The sequence below is a fragment of the Nannobrachium achirus genome (genome assembly GCF_963921795.1).
Source record: "Nannobrachium achirus genome assembly, chromosome: 14".
NCBI lineage: Eukaryota > Metazoa > Chordata > Actinopteri > Myctophiformes > Myctophidae > Nannobrachium > Nannobrachium achirus.
In genome coordinates this window covers 3,766,247-3,789,909 of record NC_137821.1, presented here as the reverse complement: position 1 = coordinate 3,789,909, position 23,663 = coordinate 3,766,247, and the positions used below count along the sequence as shown (strand labels likewise).

At 40.7% G+C, this 23,663-nt stretch overlaps 2 protein-coding genes across 2 annotated transcripts; both read left to right on the top strand.

Moving 5' to 3' along the window:
- Positions 1-628: 628 nt before the first annotated feature.
- On the top strand, positions 629-2,164 carry LOC308298664 (zinc-binding protein A33-like; the record flags this gene model as incomplete). Its single annotated transcript, XM_080742307.1, has 1 exon — positions 629-2,164. One exon carries the CDS (start codon positions 629-631, stop codon positions 2,162-2,164), a length of 1,536 nt encoding a protein of 511 aa, XP_080598433.1.
- Positions 2,165-20,317: 18,153 nt separating this feature from the next.
- LOC308298663 (zinc-binding protein A33-like) lies at positions 20,318-21,781 on the top strand (the record flags this gene model as incomplete). The annotated part of the gene is made up of 1 exon (XM_080742306.1): positions 20,318-21,781. The coding sequence occupies one exon, from the start codon at positions 20,318-20,320 to the stop codon at positions 21,779-21,781; it is 1,464 nt and encodes a 487-aa protein (XP_080598432.1).
- Between the last annotated feature and the right edge of the window lie 1,882 nt (positions 21,782-23,663).

Sequence of the window (23,663 nt, the reverse complement as noted above, 5' to 3'; positions counted from 1 at the left end):
ATTATATTATACAATGTTTGGTAACTCTTAACCATCCCTAAGTAGGCTACTTTGTCATGTGACAATAGACATTTCTATTGGAAAAAAAAAAACATTTACAATCTCACAGTGCGCTAAGATGAGACACTCTGTGGTGCTTGTAGATTGGCTTTTTTTTAAAAATTGGAATATTTTCTTATCATGCCTAGCATATCTCTGCTGTCGGGCCGAAACCTCCTAACTCCAAAATGGTTAGAAGGTTTTGACCGAAGGGTTTTCGACTACTTTTCATTGGATCAATATTATTTTAACCAACACACAGACGTAAAGGGTGTTCAATAGCACATGTTTATGAAAAAAAGAGAGGGCCAATCGGGTGGAGTTAGCTGGTTTGGCAGAAAATGTGGAGTTAGGAGGTTTTGTCCCAACCACTTTTTACTACTTTCCATTGGTTCAATATTATTTTAACCAACAACCAGATGTAAGATGTCAGATGGATTCATGCCAGAAAATCGAAACAAAAAAAATGTAGGTTTTGGCCAGACAGTGACGATATCCAAAATGGGGACGTTGAAAATAGTGGTTAAGAATTACAAAAGGGAGGAAATGGTTCACAGACAATGTTCCTTCTTCTCTTCCAGGGATCAACATGGAGGCTACAGACATTATCACGCAGAACAAGACAAAACTCCAACACATTCTAATGCCAAACATTCACTTTGCCCGTGAGTGTGTTTTTGAAGAAAAGCTAGTGACGGGCCGTGAGTACGCCGACCTGAAAAGCGTCTCTCCGCCATCCAAGGCAGCCTCTGAACTTGTGGACAAAATGATCTTCAAGGGTGAAACAACGTGCGGCTCGTTCCTGCGTCTGCTACAAGACACAAGACTAACAGACGAGTTTCCTGCTCTGAAGACAATGCCATGGTACAACCCTCCATCCACACAGTCATCTGAGGAGGAAGTCAAGGTGTTGAGTTGTGAACATCCAGAGAAGGATAAAGGTTTCTGTGAGGAGGAACAGAGAGCTGTGTGTCGTATCTGTGACTCCTCTCACCACACTGGTCACAAGCTGCTTCCTATAGAACAAGCAGTCAACAACCTGAAGGACCAACTGAAGTCTGACCTCAGGACTCTAAGGGACAAGAAGACCAAATACAAACACATGAAAAATAGACACAATAAGGATGTTATTCCACACAACAAGAAGCAGGTTTTGGCCGCAGAGAAGATGATCAGAGCAGAGTTTAGAAAACTCCACCAGATCCTGACAGACGAAGAGGAGGCCAGACTGGCAGCTCTGAGGGAGGAAGAGGAGCAGAAGGAGGAGATCATTCAGATCATCCAGGAGCAGATCTCCTCTCTCTCAGACAGCATCTCTGCTGTAGAACGAGAGCTGCAGAAACACAGCGTGTCATTTCTCAGCAGTTATAAACACACTCAGACCAGCGCCAGAGTCCAGTGTACGCTGTCAGATCCACAGCTGGACTCTGGAGCTCTGATAGACGTGGCCAAACACCTGGGAGACCTGACCTCCACAGTCTGGGAGAAGATGAAGGAGAAGGTCACGTTCACTCCTGTCATTCTGGACCCAAACACAGCACACCCCTATCTCTGTCTGTCTGAAGACCTGACCAGTGTGAGAGACACAGACACATTGCAGCAGCTTCCTGACAACCCAGAGAGGTTCACTAATGATGCTAGTGTCCTGGGTTCAGAGGGTTACAGTTCAGGAAAACACAGCTGGGAAGTGCAGGTTGGAGACCATCCTGGGTGGACTATAGGTGTGGCTAAAGAATCTGTTGACAGGAAGGGAAAGATACATGCCTCACCAGACTATGGAATCTGGTGTTTATGTCAGAAGGATGGTCGCTATAGTAATGGGAGTGGTGAAACCATCCCACTGCAGAGGAACCCTGAGAGGATCAGAGTCCAGCTGGACTATGACAGGGGGGAGGTGTCCTTCTACGACGCTGAAGACATGACTCACATCTACACTCATAAAGACACTTTCACTGACAAACTCTACCCGTTTTTCTCTATTGGAAATGCTGGTGATGCTGAAACCACTGATATCAAAATCTGTCCAGATCAGGCACAGACTGTTGGGAGGTCAGGGGGTCAGATGGAAACAACAAGGGCACCCAAACAAACACAACAGCCTGTGAACAAATGTAGTCTGATGTGAAATCAATCAACAACGTGCATCTTCTCCCAGCAGACATTTTGACAGGTGAACCCAGCTGAAGTTAAAGGAGCACTCCACCCATTTGCAACCCTCTCTTCATACAGTCTGTCCTCATTCATTATGATGAGATGACTCAGCAACTGTCCATGCTGACATGCACGTAGGGACACACCTGAGTGTGTGTGTGTGTGTGTGTGTGTGTGTGTGTGTGTGTGTGTGTGTGTGTTGCCCCCCCCCCCACCCTAAAACATGATAATCAGGTATTATGATTAAACTAGGAAGAAAAAAAGTGTACAGAAAGAGTTAAAATTATGTTTTTATGTGAGCACACCCTAAAAAAAATAAAGAAATTCGGTTCATTGGGTATGGGCTGTTCTGTTCGGGACAGGGCCATTCGGTTCATTGGGTATATGGGCTGTTGGGTTCGGGACAGGGCCATTCGGTTCATTGGGTATGGGCTGTGCGGTTCGGGACAGGGCCATTCGGTTCATTGGGTATGGGCTGTGCGGTTCGGGACAGGGCCATTCGGTTCATTGGGTATGGGCTGTTCTGTTCGGGACAGGGCCATTCGGTTCATTGGGTATGGGCTGTTCTGTTCGGGACAGGGCCATTCGGTTCATTGGGTATGGGCTGTTCTGTTCGGGACAGGGCCATTCGGTTCATTGGGTATGGGCTGTTGGGTTCGGGACAGGGCCATTCGGTTCATTGGGTATGGGCTGTTCTGTTCGGGACAGGGCCATTCGGTTCATTGGGTATGGGCTGTTGGGTTCGGGACAGGGCCATTCGGTTCGTTCTACCGGTTCGGGTCAGTATTGTTGCACCCCTACAACCTATAAACATTTAATGTGTATTTGTACAAACATACCTGACAACCAAGATGACACAAATAATGATTCAATAGTTAACATGCTATTGATGTATAATAATTCATGTGCCATAATTGTTGTCATTTCATGTTTTATTTTATTAAACGTTTAATGATTTCCACGTGTTTCTGTTCTGCTGTGCTGTCAGTGTGAGGTCATAGATCATATTTACATGCGAGCGCCAATTCTTGGACATCTGGCCAGTGATGTACATCGGACCAGTTACCCATATATGGAGATCCATGTACTGTATTACATCCCTTTTATGCCCATACTGTACATGGAGATCCCTGTCTGAACCAGCCACACAGATATGGGCTGTCTTCCTCCATATATATGGGCATTCCCATATGAAGTCCTGTTAGATATGGGCTTAATATTGATGACATCAGGGATCTCCATATATGGGCATAAAAAACTTATGATAGTCGACTAAAATTAGACTAAAACTAATACTTTTCAGGTGACTAAATTATGACTAAAACTAAATGACACTTTATTCAAAAGACTAGGACTAAAACTAAATGACACTTTATTCAAAAGACTAGGACTAAAACTAAATGACACTTTATTCAAAAGACTAGGACTAAAACTAAATGACACTTTATTCAAAAGACTAGGACTAAAACTAAATGACACTTTATTCAAAAGACTAGGACTAAAACTAAATGACACTTTATTCAAAAGACTAGGACTAAAACTAAATCAAAATTTGATGTAAAAAACAACATTGCAGCACATACAGTACAACACAACACAACACAACACAACACAGGGCTGGACTCATAAAATATTTAATATTTTAATCATCATTATAAACTGTTTTATATATATATATAAATACCTGGTCGTCATATCAATAAGAACTCATTTTCTTTTTAAATAGCCAAATAAAAACGACACATAAAAACAAGCTGCAAGATGGTGGTGGTATGTTAAAGGTATACTTTGAAACCATATCTCCATTAGTTTATCGTATAAATAGGTGGTCCTCAAATTAATATGTTTGGCTGCGAAACACCCCCGTCTGAAATACCTGTAGTGCCAGGGACCCCCATAGATTAGAGTCGATAAAATGTTTCAGGAATAAAAAAATGTAAAATAAAAAAAGATTGTTTGAAAATGGCAGATCTGCAAGCTCACAACATGTATGCACTGCGTGCGCGCATCCAAATACCTATCGTTTTTTGGGGTTCTAACTTTACTTGGCACGAAAAAAGTTTGAGAACCCCTGATTTTCGAAGACATTTGTGGAATCGACCCTAAATATTGTCTCGTCGATCAGGAATTTAGAAGGAATTGGATCATGCTGCGGACCACCGAACCGGAGGACCCCCGAACTGGAGGACCACCGAACCGGAGGTCCCAAACGTTACGTTAAATCAGATGTTCTATAAAGTGGCCCACCTGGGGTCCTGGAGAAGTAATCTGTACTTGTGAATACTTGTCACAAGTGCCACGATGACGTCTGAGACGTCACATGGACGGTGTCTGTTAGAAGCCTGTCTTGTTTCTACACTTCATCTTTGCAGGATTATCAGCAACTGTGACCCGCTGTGAGCTTGTAGATCTGCTATTTTTCCACTAATTTGTATTTTGAATACTTATAGTTAGTCACAATTATTACATAATCGTCTAATTGCAATTATTTGACATAATCACAATTATTTCGGGATAATCGTTTACATGTTGAAAAATGTTTATATATGTTCAAACATTTAAAAAAATAGTGGAAATAGCAGATCTACAAGCTCACAACGAGCTTGTAGATCAGCTATTTCCACTATCAATGTTCTTTTTAAAGTTGTCCTTCATTTCTTTGTATATTTAGGTCATGTGTCATATCTGCCATGTGCAACTTCAAAGCCTACAAGCCAAACAGAAATGTAATTGTCAACGACAGAAACACAATTAAATCGTTAGTCGCAATTATTTGAGTGACAATTAATGGTCATGTAAAATGTCATAATGGTGACAGCCCTACTTGTAGTTTACCTTGTCCACCACTGAACTTGGTACAATAAACTAAAGGAGATACGGGTTTAACCCATTCAGGCCTAGGATTATTGAATGCTTTAACCAGTGAAAAATAGCAGATATACAAGCTCACAGCGCGGCACCGAGTGCCGCGCCGCGAGCTTGTAGATCTGCTATTTTTGAAAAATCATGATTTTTCTTTTAAAGTCTTTGAATATATCTATTTGAAAGCGAACATTTGTAACTACAATATTTGCTTCTGGGCGGTCCCTGGAACAACATATTTTGAGATGGGGGTCCGTGGCCAAATACCTGTAATTTTGGGGGTCCTTGACATGAAAAAGTTTGAGAACCACTGATTTAGAAGAAGGATTTAGAAGTCGGGTCAAAGATCGGGTCAAAGATTATTCAAAGACTTGTACACATTATCAAGATTTTTCAAAAATAGCAGATCTACAAGCTCGCAGCGCGGCACTCGGTGCCGCGCTGTGAGCTTGTATATCTGCTATTTTTCTAAAGTTAAAGCATAAAATAATGGTTAAAGTGGTTAAAATCTAACGCGACTCGGGTGCATTCCAAGTATTTGAGAGTTAAAAAAACGTGTTAAAAGGATTCATGGACAATAAGCCTTATGCCTTAATACATCACAATTGCTATCTATAACATTGAACCCATTTACACCTTTTCTTTTTGTAACTCTACTAACTTTCAAGACAGGAACCCCTTTTGGGGTTCTTCTTACTGCTATGCACAGTATAAATCAACACATTTTATTTTTGTTATTTTTGAATACATATAAATAAAAGTTTTTCCAGAAAACTTAGGTCAGGATTTAGAAGGATTTTTTTTTTTTTAAATCGGCCTCAGATCCAAGTGGGTTGAAATAAAAAAACACCTTGAATATTTTATTTATGTGATAAATAGTTCATCATTTGCTCCATAGGGACAACTCCCGTCACAAGTTGATGATGTCATTTTGTTCCAGCCATATGGAACGCATGGAATGCATGTGGTGATAAAAAGTAGCCTATTTAACACATCGGGTGCCCAGGATAATGTAACATTTAATCGGCAGGTGCCCATGGCAACCTGCCATTTTACCTACCTTTGAGGTACTGGCAAAAAAGTAATCAGAGTAAATTCAATCCAAGTATGTCCTGTTTATCTCGATAGTATTTTCTTTCAGTCAGGACCGTTTTTAAACAATCGCGGGCCCACAGTGCTTTTGTAACGGCCTTTTCTGCAGCAGCGTGCATGCATGTCTATTAGGGAGACAGCACTTCCCGGTCGCGCTCAGCATTATGGGAAATGTTTTTCGTCACAGCGGTAGCCTAGTACAGTAGCTACAGTACAGTAGCTACAGTACGGTAGCTACAGTACAGTAGCTACAGTACGGTAGCTACAGTACAGTAGCTACAGTACGGTATAGTTTACTGTACAACGCATCAAAGGGCACACAGAGATTTTTTTTTGCACATGCATTCCATACACTGTAAGGCAGAATGGACCCATGTATAAATGAATGGACCCATGTATAAATGAATGGACCCATGTATAAATGAATGGACCCATGTATAAATGAATGGACCCATGTATAAATGAATGGACCCATGTATAAATGAATGGACCCATGTATAAATGAATGGACCCATGTATAAATGAATGGACCCATGTATAAATGAATGGACCCATGTATAAATGAATGGACCCATGTATAAATGAATGGACCCATGTATAAATGAATGGACCCATGTATGAATGAATGGACCCATGTATGAATGAATGGACCCATGTATGAATGAATGGACCCATGTATAAATGAATGGACCCATGTATAAATGAATGGACCCATGTATAAATGAATGGACCCATGTATGAATGAATGGACCCATGTATAAATGAATGGACCCATGTATAAATGAATGGACCCATGTATAAATGAATGGACCCATGTATAAATGAATGGACCCATGTATAAATGAATGGACCCATGTATAAATGAATGGACCCATGTATAAATGAATGGACCCATGTATAAATGAATGGACCCATGTATAAATGAATGGACCCATGTATAAATGAATGGACCCATGTATAAATGAATGGACCCATGTATAAATGAATGGACCCATGTATAAATGAATGGACCCATGTATAAATGAATGGACCCATGTATAAATGATGTATGAATGAATGGACCCATGTATAAATGAATGGACCCATGTATAAATGAATGGACCCATGTATAAATGAATGGACCCATGTATAAATGAATGGACCCATGTATAAATGAATGGACCCATGTATAAATGAATGGACCCATGTATGAATGAATGGACCCATGTATAAATGAATGGACCCATGTATAAATGAATGGACCCATGTATAAATGAATGGACCCATGTATAAATGAATGGACCCATGTATAAATGAATGGACCCATGTATAAATGAATGGACCCATGTATAAATGAATGGACCCATGTATAAATGAATGGACCCATGTATAAATGAATGGACCCATGTATAAATGAATGGACCAATGTAAAGCGCTTTGAGTTCACAACCTTCTTAGAAAAACGCTATATACAGTAAATGCATCCATTATCATTATTACAGGCCACACATGGACATCATAAACTTGCGACAGGAGCGGTCCCTATTGAGTGAAAGACTAAACTATTTTAAAAATAAATCAAATATCTAAGTTGTTTTTCATTTAAATTTTAGTTGCATAGGACCGTTATAATGAGGGGGCACAATGCTGTACCCCCTCCAACTGTATATTATGTTCCCCATTTTCAACTGTTTTTATTTCTATTTGTGACACTCGCTTTGGCAATGTAAACGTATGTTTTCTCATGCCAATAAAGCTCCTTTGAATTGAAAATTGAATTAAGGCATATATGGATTATTAGCCAATGATCCTTTCAATGAATGGAATGAAGACAGAATGTGTCAGAGTAAAAGTATGAATGGAGACAGGGTGTGTCAGAATAAAAGTATGAATGGAGACAGGGTGTGTCAGAATAAAAGTATGAATGGAGACAGGGTGTGTCAGAATAAAAGTATGAATGGAGACAGGTGTGTCAGAATAAAAGCAGCATCTGTACATCCGTGTTTGGTTTGGTTGTGTTGACATCTTCCTGTGAGAAGCACCCCCTCCCCCCACCACCATCACCGCTCTGAGAGAGAGAGAGAGAGAGAGAGAGAGAGAGAGAGAGAGAGAGAGAGAGAGAGAGAGAGACAGACAGTCATATTAAATGGTTTATTAACTAGTAAAGCCCCTATCATAGTAGGCACCGCAGTGATAAGCTGTCCACTGCGGTGTAGTCTTTTTAAGTCATAAAACTACAACATTACGTCATTACTTGCGGTGAAGAGCTTTCCACCGCGAACCCCGACACAGATCGACCCATCACCCTGTTCACTGATTGGTTGATCTAGACCAGTCAGTCATAGTGATAGGACTTCACCGTGACCAGTAGTGCTTTAGGGGCCGGAAGCGACCGGACGCCGTGTGGCCGGAAATATTTCCCAACATGCACGCGCACGGACGGCACCGAACGGTGCACAACCGTGTTAATGCGTGCATACCCCCCCGCGAGAGCCGCGACAACCCCCCACCCCGCAAATCCGCGATAACTACAAGCAATACTTTAATCAGTGGCTACTACTATGCATAACAGGTTTCTAGTGGTGAATGTGTGAGCGTCCTCAAGCCTCTATTCATATGGATATATAGCCTACTTAGGTTTCCAGCTGTGACTGCATGTGCATGTGTCGATGTGTGTGTGTCCTCATCCATTACTGTGGTATTTAGTGTTTGAGATTCGTTCAAGGCAAACTTTGTTTCTCTATCCTGCAGCGCTGTATTTTCTAAATGAATTTAAAGAAAGTAGAACATAAAATCTTAAGTAACAATGCAAATCTAATTAAGACTAGAAAACTATTGTTTTCCCACCATTAGATCTGCTGACATCCTTTCTATCTAAATAGCCTCTAGAGGCGCGTGCACGCGCGTGCACGTGACGTCAATAAATGACCGTCCGCCCGAAAAAAAAATCCCAAAGCACCACTGACCGTGACTTGTTTTCTCACTTTAGGTGGAAAGCTGATCACCTAAAATCTGCGGTGATAGGCTCTTCACTGCAGACTCTGATAAGGGCTTAAGACACCTCAGGGTGACATGCTTAGGGCGAGGTCGCGCCAATTCTTGGCCATCTGGCCAACCACAGCGTTTCTCTGACGATTCTAGTTGTTGTCATTCTGGGGGGAGTTTTTCATGTTTTTGTGAGGGTATCAACCCTAGGAGACAGGGAGAACATGCAAACTCAAAACTGTCCTTAATATTGATAACATAATATCCTTAATATTGACAATATTGTAATCTCCATATATGGGCATAAAACGTACGTCATCAGAAATCTCCATGTATGGGCATAAAAGTTTTTTTTTTCTTTTTCTGGGAATGACCATATAATGGACTTTTATATCCTGAAAAATCTTGTAGCTTGTCTGACTGTCAGTACAGGAAGTGATGTCACGTGACATCCTTTTCATGCCCGTATACGAGTCATTCTGTACAATAATTGGCCTACTGTACCTCTCATTCTCCAACATGTAAACATAGCAAAAGGTCAAGACGGTGCAGTGCAAGAGAAATGTTTGTGCCTGCGAGAGTGAATAAGTGGTCCCTGGAACTAGATACGGTATTTTGAGATGGGGGTCCGTGGCCAAATAAATATCATTTTGGGGGTCCTTCACATGAAAAGGTTTGAGAACCCACTGACATAGTAGTCTCTCAAGAACAGACTAACTGAGCTCCAGTTGAAGTGAAAAGGACCTTTTCTTTGACGATGGCTGGCCAGATTGCTGACATAGAAACATAGGGTTTTTCAAAAAAAACCTTATAAGGATTCAAAAGACACTTATAGAATCGGGTCAAAAAATAGCATATCTACCAGCTCACAGCGCGGCACCGATTGCCGCGCTGTGAGCTTGTATATCTGCTATTTTTCAATAGTTAAAGCATAAAATAATGATACACAATAATGTGTACCCGTTCTGAATGGGTTAAGAGCCTGAAATAACTGTCACTCACGGATGCCCTGTCTCCCAGGGAGGGTTGCTTGTGGTGTCTTGCTGTGTCAGTCTTTCTTGCTTTTTTTTATTCTTGATTTATTTGCACTGACTATGGACACTTAAGCCGGCATCATAGTCGCCTGGGCGGTGGAAGGCGGTGTAGTCTTTTCGAGTCTTTTTGAGTCATGAAACTACAACGTTACATCATTCCTCGCGGTGGAGAGCTTTACACCGCAAGTCCCAACACATCTCTCTGTTTTTACTATCAGACAGACAGGCTCTACACCCCGTTCACTGATTGGTCGATCTAGACCAGTCAGTCACGGTGTACAGGACTCCACCGTGAGTGACTATGATGTCCTGCACTTATTTTCTGACTTGAGGTGGAAAGCTTTCCACCACAAATTTGCGGTGAATAGCTCTCCACCGTACACTCTGATACGGGCTTTATTGTTTGGCTCTGCACTATCGGGTTGTGTTGGTAGTATTAAAGGGCCATTTCACCTCTGGGACAACCCTATCTTATTTTATTGTTGTTTGGGACACGATCAACACAATCCTGAGTTATTTTTTTGTGTTCAATCTGTTTTTTTGAGATATTTTAGTATTTCAGCATGTACTGTACTAGTGATGCTTTTTGCATCATGCAAAACGCATCACTGATGATGCAAAATGCTGGAATACTAAAATATATTTTGTTTTAGGCGCTGCAAGTATTGCATTTTGTGTGGACACTTTGGACACTTTATGTATATACTCTTCTTTTATTATGATAGCTTTTTTAACACTTTATGTATATATTCTTTTTGTATTGTTCCTTACTTTTTTTGGACTGTTCACAACAGTAGTTCTTCTTTTTTCTTACTTGGTTGTAACTTGTAACCTTAAAACTGCTGTGCTGCCTCTGGGCAACTGATTTCCCCCCTTGGGACAATAAAGTACAACAACACTTACTGTCTGCTTTCTTCTTTAGCGGCGCCAGTGCTGCTTTTGCCTGCACACAAAAAAACATAGCAAATGCATGTAAAAATAAGAATAACATAACAAAGAGACTGCATGTAATAATAAGAATAACATAACAAAGAGACTGCATGTAATAATAAGAATAACATAACAAAGAGACTGCATGTAATAATAAGAATAACATAACAAAGAGACTGCATGTAATAATAAGAATAACATAACAAAGAGACTGCATGTAATAATAAGAATAACATAACAAAGAGACTGCATGTAATAATAAGAATAACATAACAAAGAGACTGCATGTAATAATAAGAACAACATAACAAAGAGACTGCATGTAATAATAAGAATAACATAACAAAGAGACTGCATGTAATAATAAGAACAACATAACAAAGAGACTGCATGTAATAATAAGAATAACATAACAAAGAGACTGCATGTAATAATAAGAATAACATAACAAAGAGACTGCATGTAATAATAAGAACAACATAACAAAGAGACTGCATGTAATAATAAGAATAACATAACAAAGAGACTGCATGTAATAATAAGAATAACATAACAAAGAGACTGCATGTAATAATAAGAACAACATAACAAAGAGACTGCATGTAATAATAAGAATAACATAACAAAGAGACTGCATGTAATAATAAGAATAACATAACAAAGAGACTGCATGTAATAATAAGAATAACATAACAAAGAGACTGCATGTAATAATAAGAATAACATAACAAAGAGACTGCATGTAATAATAAGAATAACATAACAAAGAGACTGCATGTAATAATAAGAACAACATAACAAAGAGACTGCGGGTAATAATAAGAACAACATAACAAAGAGACTGCATGTAATAATAAGAACAACATAACAAAGAGACTGCATGTAATAATAAGAATAACATAACAAAGAGACTGCATGTAATAATAAGAATAACATAACAAAGAGACTGCATGTAATAATAAGAACAACATAACAAAGAGACTGCATGTAATAATAAGAACAACATAACAAAGAGACTGCATGTAATAATAAGAACAACATAACAAAGAGAATGCATGTAATAATAAGAATAACATAACAAAGAGACTGCATGTAATAATAAGAATAACAACAAAAGCCCATTTTCGACTGCAGTTTTAGCACCACACCACACCACACCACACCGCACCACACCACATAAAAATATCTACATTTTCCATTACAAAAAAGTACCCCTATCGATAAGAAACAAATTGACCCCTTTAACTGTGATTATAATACAATATAAATTTGTATTACAACTATCCTAATTATAATGCACTGTAATGGATTATAACTGTGATTATAATACATTATAAAGTATTAATGTATTACCATGATAATGAAAATACACTATAACAGATTATAATAGTGGTTATAACACAATAGAATCTATTATCATGTGTAACAACTATATCCTGGTGGTCTAAATGAAAAGTCAGTGAGTGATCAGTCATTATGAAGTGTTTGGCCCTGTTTGGCCTAGCTCAGACCTACTCTAGAGTGGATACTTTTTAGTACCCTGTTTAGTACCACTTTCACACCACTCTACCCAGGTCCTTGTAGTGGAAAACCTGGCACAAGTGGGCGGTGTGGTGTGGAGTGATGTGGAGTTGGGCCAGTGGAAAATGGGCTAGACTGCAAAACAGCCAAAAGGCAAGCACATCCAAGGCCAGTACAGGCTGGGTGCTGGACAAAAGTACAAATAGGAAAATAAAAGTCTGCACGCCAATTTATGCTAAGAGTTAGTTTACTTGTGGTAACGTTTGGAGCCTACCGTTGATGAAGAGACGCTATAATAAGAACAACAACAGGGGCGGCAGTGGCTCAGGGGTAGAGAAACCGTCATTAGAACACGGAGGGTTCCTGAAGGGTTCTCAGTTGGATCCCGGGCTCCCCCAAACGATCAGATGCTTATTCAACGTAATCATGCAGCTATGAGCTTTTACCTGTGGTCAAAGTGCGTGGAAACTAACCTTGGAGGTGCCTAAATGTGTTCATGTGGTTACATTTTTGATACTATCAGAATTGTTTGTACTGAAATACACAGTAGTCACTACAGCTGCTCAAATCAACATAATCTTGCCATCAATCACTATATTCATAGTTCATAATTCCACATTTTGAACTAAAGTTCATGGCTCCCCAAAATGAACAAACTTTGTTATATTTTTAACCATATTTTTGAATACTTTTGATTATTCCATACATATCAATCTGGGGGTCCTTGACATGAAAAGGTTTGAGAACCACTGATAGTAACATAGGCCAGGGGTCTGCAATTAGATTTGGCCTCGGGCCAATTTGTTTCTTAGCCATGATCTGGCAGGCCAGAACATAATGAAAGGCTAATTTGAGAAATTCATAGTTAAACAATGTTACTGGAACTCAAAGAGAGACTGCCTTATACAAGACATAGGCATCTATGATAAAAAAAAGAAAAACAAATATATATATACATATAGATAGATAGATATGATCTATAGATCTTCTCTGCTGCCAGTAGGCAACATCACATACATTCATTGCGCAACACCCCTGCACGTCGACAAATAGGTCGTTAGAGAAGTGATCGCAGCTGCTCGAGGCTATTTGTGCAGAAAGAGAGAGACACCCAAACGCATGGTGCATTTATAGAGGAATATCCTACGTGGACTCATCATTGTCATCATTTTTGCCTGCTTGAAAGGAAATACATTTAGGCACCTCCAAGGTTAGTTTCCACGCACTTTGACCACAGGTAAAAGCTCATAGCTGCATGATTACGTTGAATAAGCATCTGATCGTTTAGGTGGGAATGCGTTCTGCCCCCCCCCCCCGCGGACAGAGAGGGGGAGAGAGACACAGGAGTTTAGGCGTTCTCTGTTGAAAGAGAAAATATTATAACCGGTCGGGATTTCATAATGGGGGATGAGATTTCCAATTTTCTTGATTTTCTTGAGGTCGGGGATTCCCTATACTGGGGGTGACACTTCCATTTTTTTAGGTCGTGATTTCCTAGACTGGGGGTCGACACTTCCCGAGTGACTTTTCTGCGACTAAGGTCGACTTGAAAAGAGGTCGTCTTATCTGGCTACCATGATCACAAGCCCCTCTTACAGGTATCAGGTCGACTCGCTAAATTTCAAAGTCGGACAACTCGCAAAAGTCAGGTCGCCAACCAGTCGTGGACATCTAGCAAAATTCGCTGGACGAGTCGCCAAACACATTAGACACACACAGGCCTATCTATTCATTTGGTCTTATAATAAATGCACCATCAATGCAATGAGCTTGTTAGGTATAAAATAGGGCTAAAGTGGTTTTACAATATTATAATTTATATCTGCAAAGAAACTAAAGTGTTCTAATCATAAAAGTAAAAGTACAATACTCAAGAAAATACTCAAGTAAAGTACAAATAAATAAACTGTTCAAACCACCTCCTCTCAACACTGGCCATAACAACATGTAATGATATTAGGCCTATACAGCCTATATGTAGCCGGCTAGAAGCGAGGTAGGCTATAATATTTTGGGACAGACATGTGAGTTGGGGACGTTTGGTAGTGGTGTAGTATGCTATAATAGTAAGTAGACTAATGGTTATAATAATGCTGATGTCCCTGAGCGGATATTCAGTCGTATGTAGCCTGATTATAATTAGTTTACATCACAGTCCGTGGTTTAGGGGAGAGCCGTCCAAGTTGGTTGGCGACCTGACTTTGGAGCATTTGGCTAGTCGTCCTAACCCATTTGGCATTTAGCAGACGCTTTTAATCCAAAGCGACTTACAATAAGCAGATAAAACATCCCAATAATAAACAAGATTAAATGTCAGTACATCAACAGCAATACAACAAATGCAATTGAATATCTATCTAGAAAAAACAATATAATCCGTAAAGAAAAAAAAAAGGTTTCTAAAAAAAACGTGCTTTTCTAAAAAAGCGTGTCCACGCAAGTTGGCAAGGTGTCCTAGAAAGTTGATTTGGCGACTTGGAATTTTGGCGACGTGACCTGTATTCCTCCTAGACTAGAGCATACATGGGCAACTGGCACATGCGGCCCCCACCTTCACTTAATGCGGCCCGCAGGTTAATACCAGAATACTGATATATTATTGATTTCAGCTGTTACAATTACAACCATGATCTGCTTTAATTCGGTCAGTCTATATTAGTAGCTTAATGACTAGTATAGTAGTATTAAAATGAATTTTTTATGTCCATTGTTTTTGTATTTAGGTTCATAAAGTTAACGTGTGTATATAACTACAATGACATTAAATCAAAATGTTATATTTGAGGATTCCAATTAAAAAAAGAAAAAAAAAATCTGGATTCCAATTTAAAAGAAACAATAATAGACGATCTACAAGTTCAAAACGTATGCAGCGTGATGCGTTTTGAGCTTGTAGATCTGCTATTTTTGCTTCTTTTGTATGAGATACTAGAATGACAAAGTAGGACGTAGCAATATGCAATGTGGCCCTCTGGAGTGAAGGTGGAAATATAGTGGCCCTCTGGAGTGAAGGTGGAAATATAGTTGCCCTCTGGAGTGAAGGTGGAAATATAGTGGCCCTCTGGAGTGAAGGTGGAAATATAGTGGCCCTCTGGAGTGAAGGTGGAAATATAGTGGCCCTCTGGAGTGGAGGTGGAAATATAGTGGCCCTCTGGAGTGAAGGTGGAAATATAGTGGCCCTCTGGAGTGAAGGTGGAAATATAGTGGCCCTCTGGAGTGAAGGTGGAAATATAGTGGCCCTCTGGAGTGAAGGTGGAAATATAGTGGCCCTCTGGAGTGAAGGTGGAAATATAGTGGCCCTCTGGAGTGAAGGTGGAAATATAGTGGCCCTCTGGAGTGAAGGTGGAAATATAGTGGCCCTCTGGAGTGAAGGTGGAAATATAGTGGCCCTCTGGAGTGAAGGTGGAAATATAGTGGCCCTCTGGAGTGAAGGTGGAAATATAGTGGCCCTCTGGAGTGAAGGTGGAAATATAGTGCCCCTCTGGAGTGAAGGTGGAAATATAGTGGCCCTCTGGAGTGAAGGTGGAAATATAGTGGCCCTCTGGAGTGAAGGTGGAAATATAGTGGCCCTCTGGAGTGAAGGTGGAAATATAGTGGCCCTCTGGAGTGAAGGTGGAAATATAGTGGCCCTCTGGAGTGAAGGTGGAAATATAGTGGCCCTCTGGAGTGAAGGTGGAAATATAGTGGCCCTCTGGAGTGAAGGTGGAAATATAGTGGCCCTCTGGAGTGAAGGTGGAAATATAGTGGCCCTCTGGAGTGAAGGTGGAAATATAGTGGCCCTCTGGAGTGAAGGTGGAAATATAGTGGCCCTCTGGAGTGAAGGTGGAAATATAGTGGCCCTCTGGAGTGAAGGTGGAAATATAGTGGCCCTCTGGAGTGAAGGTGGAAATATAGTGGTCCTCTGGAGTGAAGGTGGAAATATAGTGGCCCTCTGGAGTGAAGGTGGAAATATAGTGGCCCTCTGGAGTGAAGGTGGAAATATAGTGGCCCTCTGGAGTGAAGGTGGAAATATAGTGGTCCTCTGGAGTGAAGGTGGAAATATAGTGGCCCTCACCATCATCAAAGTTGCCCACCCCTGCCCTACAGCATACCCTGCTTTAACATCAATTATAACATAGATTGGACCATATTCTCACAAAACGCATATCATGGTGATTGAAACGAGGCTTTAAACTATAGCGACGGGAACCATAGAGTATTCATGACAATGTTTATTAAGGTAAGAAAATCAAATGTAAAAGTTGGGGGGAAATGAATGCAATCCTATGGAGAACATGTTGCTTCTGGTAGCAGAACAGCACAACCAGCGGCCAATCATAGGAACGTTCAGTTCCGTGTTTAATTAATTTACAGAAGGAGGTGTGAAGAAGGAGCAGACATGTTGTCGTCGTTCTAAACTGCACTGGGAGGTTTGATGGAAATCATGGAATCCATTGAAAACAACCAGAACCACATGGACAAGTGTTTATCAGAAACAATATTTAAAGTTATACCATGTAACTTCTTTTATAAAACAAATCTTAAAATTGTCCTAACTGTTAAATCGCTAAAGTTTTAGAACACCCACTCTGTTATTTTCAGCTTCTAAAGCCTTCTCTTTAAATGTTTTCTATGAGTTGTGAGGGGGGGAGAATTTCCCGGCAAAATGATGTCATCTCCCACATGATACACTACCGGCCAATCACAGTGCCGATCATACACCACCGGCCAATCACAGCGAGTCTTGCTGTCTCTAAAGGAAGTAGCTTCCCTCAGCAACTGTGTTTACATTGGTGAAGGAATATTGCTTGCTACTCCCTCAATCCTGGTCTAAAAATGATGGGCGGCTCTACGGAATCGTATCGGCGAGGCGGAGGTGCTCGCGACGGCCGCGGTGGTCCACGGACCCCCGTTCCGGTGGTCCGCGGCGACTCCGGCCGAAAAAAGCAATACCGCTACTGACCACTAGTTGAGCAGCTTCCACAGTACAGCTTTAATTTAGTTTATTGAAAATAAAACGGTCAAGGAAGATTTATGATTAATTACACTGTGACCTCTCCTTCTTCAATATACTCCTTGACACCCACTCTCTCTGAAACTTAAAGGGGAACTGAAAGTACATTTTGACAGTTGAAAGCCGTTGTGTCTCCATTACAGGGTGTTGTTTCTCCGTACAGAGCGATACATAGACAGGATTATCATCAACAGAGAGTTGGAGTTTAAACTTTAAAGTGAATTGGTGAGTGTTGATATTTAAACATTCTTTACATTCCAAAGGAAGTGGTTTTTATAATCTCATCTATGATGTTTAAATATTTCCTGTGTTCACAGACGACGACGTTAGCACTTCCTGTCTCACAGCTTCTGTTGTAAGAGACTGAACACTGTTTGATTCCACTACGAAATGGAACAATGTATAGCCTACTTAGGATTCAAAGTAAATACAACACATTTAATGTATATTGGGGAGAGCGGGGTAAACTGAGACACTTTTTACATTTTCTGTCATGTTGGGGTAATGTGAGGCCTAACAAAAAAATACGTTGGGTTCCGGTTGGCGACCGACCCTATTAAATACGTGCGACCCAGATGATTTTATTGGCATTTGGAGTGAAAATAAAAAAATAAATACAATTAAGTCAAAATCCGACCGAGTCGATCAAAAACGTCTTACAAAAAATATATTTGGTGCGACCACATTCGCAAAGTTTACCTGCCCCCGGTTACCGAGGCTAAACTAACGCGAGTTTACGTGACAACGTGTATTCCTCCAAACACACACAGACACACACGCGCACACACAATCGGGGGGCAGACTGAGTGCCACTCAGTGTTAGCGATGCTAACAACATTAGCAGCTCAGACACCAGTACAGCTCAGCCCTGCACAGCCACAGAGAGACGTGATATGGAGACTAAACATTTATGACAGCGTGGCATTCCTCTGAAAGACTGCGCGGCAACAGTGCTTGTGTTGCGGACCCCCATGTGTCTCTCTGCCTGGGTTACGGTGCGTCTGCGACTATCACTGCTCGCTCGCTCGCCAAGCTGTGTTCCTTTGTCGAATCTAAGCTGGAAAATCTAACACTTCCGGTGGCCGATCTCTTCAGAATAAGATATGTTGCCTAGCAGCAATAAGACTTCCAGATGGTGGTCGTTTCGTAATGCAATTATACTTCCAGACGGTGGTCGACTTCTTAATCTCTTCAGAATAAGAGTATGGCTGAAGACATTGAAATATGTTTTCATTTGTATAATTCATTAAAACTGTAAATTAAAAATCCAAATAAAAAAAAAAAAAAAAAAAAACTACCTACCCATCCTTCCCATGAGGAAATAAAATAAAATTCCTTGCTACCCATCATGCCCACAAAAAAATAAAAATAAAAAATAAAATAAAATAAATTCCCTACCTACTCAGCCCTAAAATGACAGCCAACCGGAACCCAAAGTTTTTTTTTATTAGGCCTGAGATAGTGTCTCACTTTACCCCGAAGCAATTGTCTCACTTTGCCCCACAGACACATTTTGGGAAAAAAGGACATCTTTTATCAATTCAGGTTAATCTTCAGCTAGCATCAATCACATGGATTTATAAGTTGGTATGATATAAAATGTTCTCCCTGCATCAATTTGCTTTGACCCAACAGCTGATTATGTTGACAGCAAGAAAACATACTTTTACATGCAAAAAAACATATTTTTGTGAAAAAAGCATGTTTTCTACAGCACTCTCTTCATGGCAAGGGGCAAGTTCAATGGGCTTGAAAATATAATGGTCACATGACCACAAATGTGTTCCATTGCCAAGATACAGGGGGTGTCTCAGTTTACCCGGTGTCTCAGTTTATCCCGCTTTCCCCTTATATTATATTATATTATATTATATTATACTATACTATACTATACTATACTATACTATACTATATTATATTATATTATACTATACTATACTATACTATACTATACTATACTATATTATATTATATTATACTATACTATACTATACTATACTATACTATACTATATTATATTATATTATATTATACTATATACTATACTATACTATATTATATTATATTATATTATACAATGTTTGGTAACTCTTAACCATCCCTAAGTAGGCTACTTTGTCATGTGACAATAGAAATTTTTATAAAAAAAAAAAAAAAACATTTACAATCTCACAGTGCGCTAAGATGAGACAATCTGTGGTGCTTACTGGCCTTTTTTAAAATTTGGAATATTTTCTTATCATGCCTAGCATATCTCTGCTGTCGGGCCGAAACCTAACTCCAAAATGTTCATTTTCAGGAAAATGAGCTCAAGTGGAGTTAGGAGGTTTTGACCAAAGGGTTTTCGACTACTTTTCATTGGATCAATATTATTTTAACCAACACACAGACGTAAAGGGTGTTCAATAGCACATATTTATGAAAAAATTGAGAGGGCCAATTGGGTGGAGTTTGCTGGTTTGGCAGAAAATGTGGAGTTAGGAGGTTTTGTCCCAAGCACTTTTTAGCTACTTTCCATGGTTCAATATTATTTGAACCAACAATCAGATGTAAAGGGTGTTCAATAGCCCTGATTTATGCCAAAACATCTCAAACACAAAAATGGAGTTAAGAGGTTTTGGCCAGACAGTGACGATATCCAAAATGGGGACGTTGAAAATAGTGGTTAAGAATTACAAAAGGGGGGAAATGGTTCACAGACAATGTTCCTTCTTCTCTTCCAGGGATCAACATGGAGGCTACAGACATCATCACACAGAACAAGACAAAACTTCAACTTATTCTAATGCCAAACATTAACTATGTCAGTGAGTGTGTTTTTGAAAAACATCTAGTGACGCTCCGTGAGTACAACGACCTGAAAAGCATCTCTCCGCCATCCAAGGCAGCCTCTGAACTTGTGGACAAAATGATCTCCAAGGGTGAAACAACGTGCGGCTCGTTCCTGCGTCTGCTACAAGACACAAAACTAACAGACGAGTTTCCTGCTCTGAAGACAATGCCATGGTACAACCCTCCATCCACACAGTCATCTGAGGAGGAAGTCAAGGTGTTGAGTTGTGAACATCCAGAGAAGGACAAAGGTTTCTGTGAGGAGGAACAGAGAGCTGTGTGTCGTATCTGTGACTCCTCTCACCACCCTGGTCACAAGCTGCTTCCTATAGAACAAGCAGTCAACAACCTGAAGGACCAACTGAAGTCTGACCTCAGGACTCTAAGGGACAAGAGGACCAAATACAAACACTTTAAAACTAGACACAATAATGAAGTGGTTCAACACAACAAGAGGCAGGTTTTGGCCGCAGAGAAGCAGATCAGAGCAGAGTTTAAAAAACTCCACCAGATCCTGACAGACGAAGAGGAGGCCAGACTGGCAGCTCTGAGGGAGGAAGAGGAGCAGAAGGAGCAGATCATTCAGATCATCCAGGAGCAGATCTCCTCTCTCTCAGACAGCATCTCTGCTGTAGAACGAGAGCTGCAGAAACACAGCGTGTCATTTCTCAGCAGTTATAAACACACTCAGACCAGCGCCAGAGTCCAGTGTACGCTGTCAGATCCACAGCTGGACTCTGGAGCTCTGATAGACGTGGCCAAACACCTGGGAAACCTGACCTCCACAGTCTGGGAGAAGATGAAGGAGAAGGTCATGTTCACTCCTGTCATTCTGGACCCAAACACAGCAGCTGATTGTCTCTGTCTGTCTGAAGACCTGACCAGTGTGAGACGTGCAGACACAAGGCAGCAGCTTCCTGACAACCCAGAGAGGTTCACTGATACTGCTGATATTCTGGGTTCAGAAGTTTTCAGTTCAGGAAAACACAGCTGGGAAGTGCTGGTTGGAGACTATCCTAGCTGGGTTATAGGTGTGGCTAAAGAATCTGTTGACAGGAAGGGAAAGACGTATGCCTCACCAGAATATGGAATCTGGTGTTTAAGGCAGAAGGATGGTGTCTATATTAATGGGCATGGTGGAACCATCCCACTGCAGAGGAACCCTGAGAGGATCAGAGTCCAGCTGGACTATGACAGGGGGGAGGTGTCCTTCTACGACCCTGAAGACATGACTCACATCTACACTCATAAAGACACTTTCACTGACAAACTCTACCCGTATTTCTCTATTGGAAGGGCTGGTGATGCTGAAACCACTGATATCAAAATCTGTCCAGTAGAGACGCGTCTCTCTGGGATGTAATCAGACACAGACCTTTGGGAGGTCAGGGGGTCAGATGGAAACAACAAGGGCACCCAAACAAACACAACAACAACAACGGCTGTACATTATTGCAGTCTGATGTGAAATCAATCAACAACATGCATCTTCTCCCAGCAGACATTTTGACAGGTGAACCCAGCTGAAGTTAAAGGAGCACTCCAGACATTTTCAACCCTCTCTTCATACAGTCTGTCCTCATTCATTATATGATGAGATGACTCAGCAACTGTCCATGCTGACATGCACGTAGGGACACACCTGTGTGTGTGTGTGTGTGTGTGTGTGTGTGTGTGTGTGTGTGTGTGTGTGTGTGTGTGTGTGTGTGTGTGTGTTGAACCCTGATACGTGTGGACTAATCATCAAACTCTTTGATTTGACATGGAAGAATGTTTATTTTATACTGTTATATTGTTGTTGTCGGGCACAAACCTCACCTCTCCATATTTACACCTTTAACATTGTTTAATTAATGCTCTACTTCAGGGGTCTTCAACAGGGGGTCCGGGACCCCTAGGGGGTCCTCAGAGACAGAGCTACTACAGGGAGTCCTCCAAATCTTTGTGTGCTAGAAACCTTTTTTTTTCTCCTTTTTTATATTAACCATTTGAACCCTAGTGTCCATATTCTGAGAACTTTAGCCAAAAATAGCAGATCTACAAGCTCAAAACGCCTCGCAGCGCGAGCTATTTTCGGCAAAGAGCTTTGGTGTAGAGGGGAAAAAGAGCAGACTAAGTACAGAGTGAAAGGTCAAGTTTTATTATATAAGTATTGATAGTTCAAGTGGTTAAATATCTGAAAACACGAATTGACATGAATCCAAAATACGCTGATGATTCTGCTGTCAAACGATGAAACTATATGGAATCTATGAACAGGTTGTGGGGGTCCCTGCTTCATGTCTCTCTCAACTAAGGGGTCCTTGGCCTGAAAACGTTGAAGACCCCTGCTCTACCTCCTCACATGCTGCACTGAAACAAAAGAGTAGCGGAAATAGCAGATCTACAAGCTCACAACGCGTCGCATCGCAGCGCGTTGTGAGCTTGTAGATCGGCTATTCTCGCTGTTTCTGAAAAATGTTTTGGAGTTAAAGTTGAATTGGTTAAGTGAGTCAGACTTGAATGTTGAATCAATGAAAAATAGTAACCAGATCTCCACTAGACGAATTAATTAACAACCACATTGGATCCATTTGAAGCCTTTATTTTTCCCTTCTCCTGAAAAGCAACGGTTTTGGACATACAAGGTTTCCACCTGACACTGATGATGTGTTCTATGACTGTATTTGATGACATTTAGCCACTCAGACCCAAAACTTAGAATATATTGTCGTTGGCCGTAAGGATCCATTGGGTTTCATTTTACATTCATGAGATAAAGATCTTATAAAGGGTTTATTTGGTTACCAAATCTCCGTCATTTTGCTGGGGACCACCTGGAAACCCCTCAAGGACCACTGGTGGTCCCCGGATCATTGGTTAAAAAAAGGAAAAAAGGTTTTGAAGGTAAGAAGTTTTTGAAATTTAGGCTATTTATTATTATTTTATATTATTACAAAACAGCGGTTAAACATGGGCAATCTGTGGTCTAGCACTCACCATCTGCAAACATCGGCATCGGTCAAAAAATATGGCATCGGTTGGGCTCTATAAGGACCCCTAAGCTGAGAGAGAGATGAAGCAGGGACCCCCACTATATGCTGTATACTAGTGTATATAATATTGTTTTGCTGAACCCATTCAGGCCGGGAACACATTTTGCTGTTTGGGAGGGGCTTACAGTACATGTACAGTATGTAGCAACATATTTGTTTTGTAGGCTAATTTCTGATTTAGCCCTATTCTATAGGTTAGGCCTAAATGGG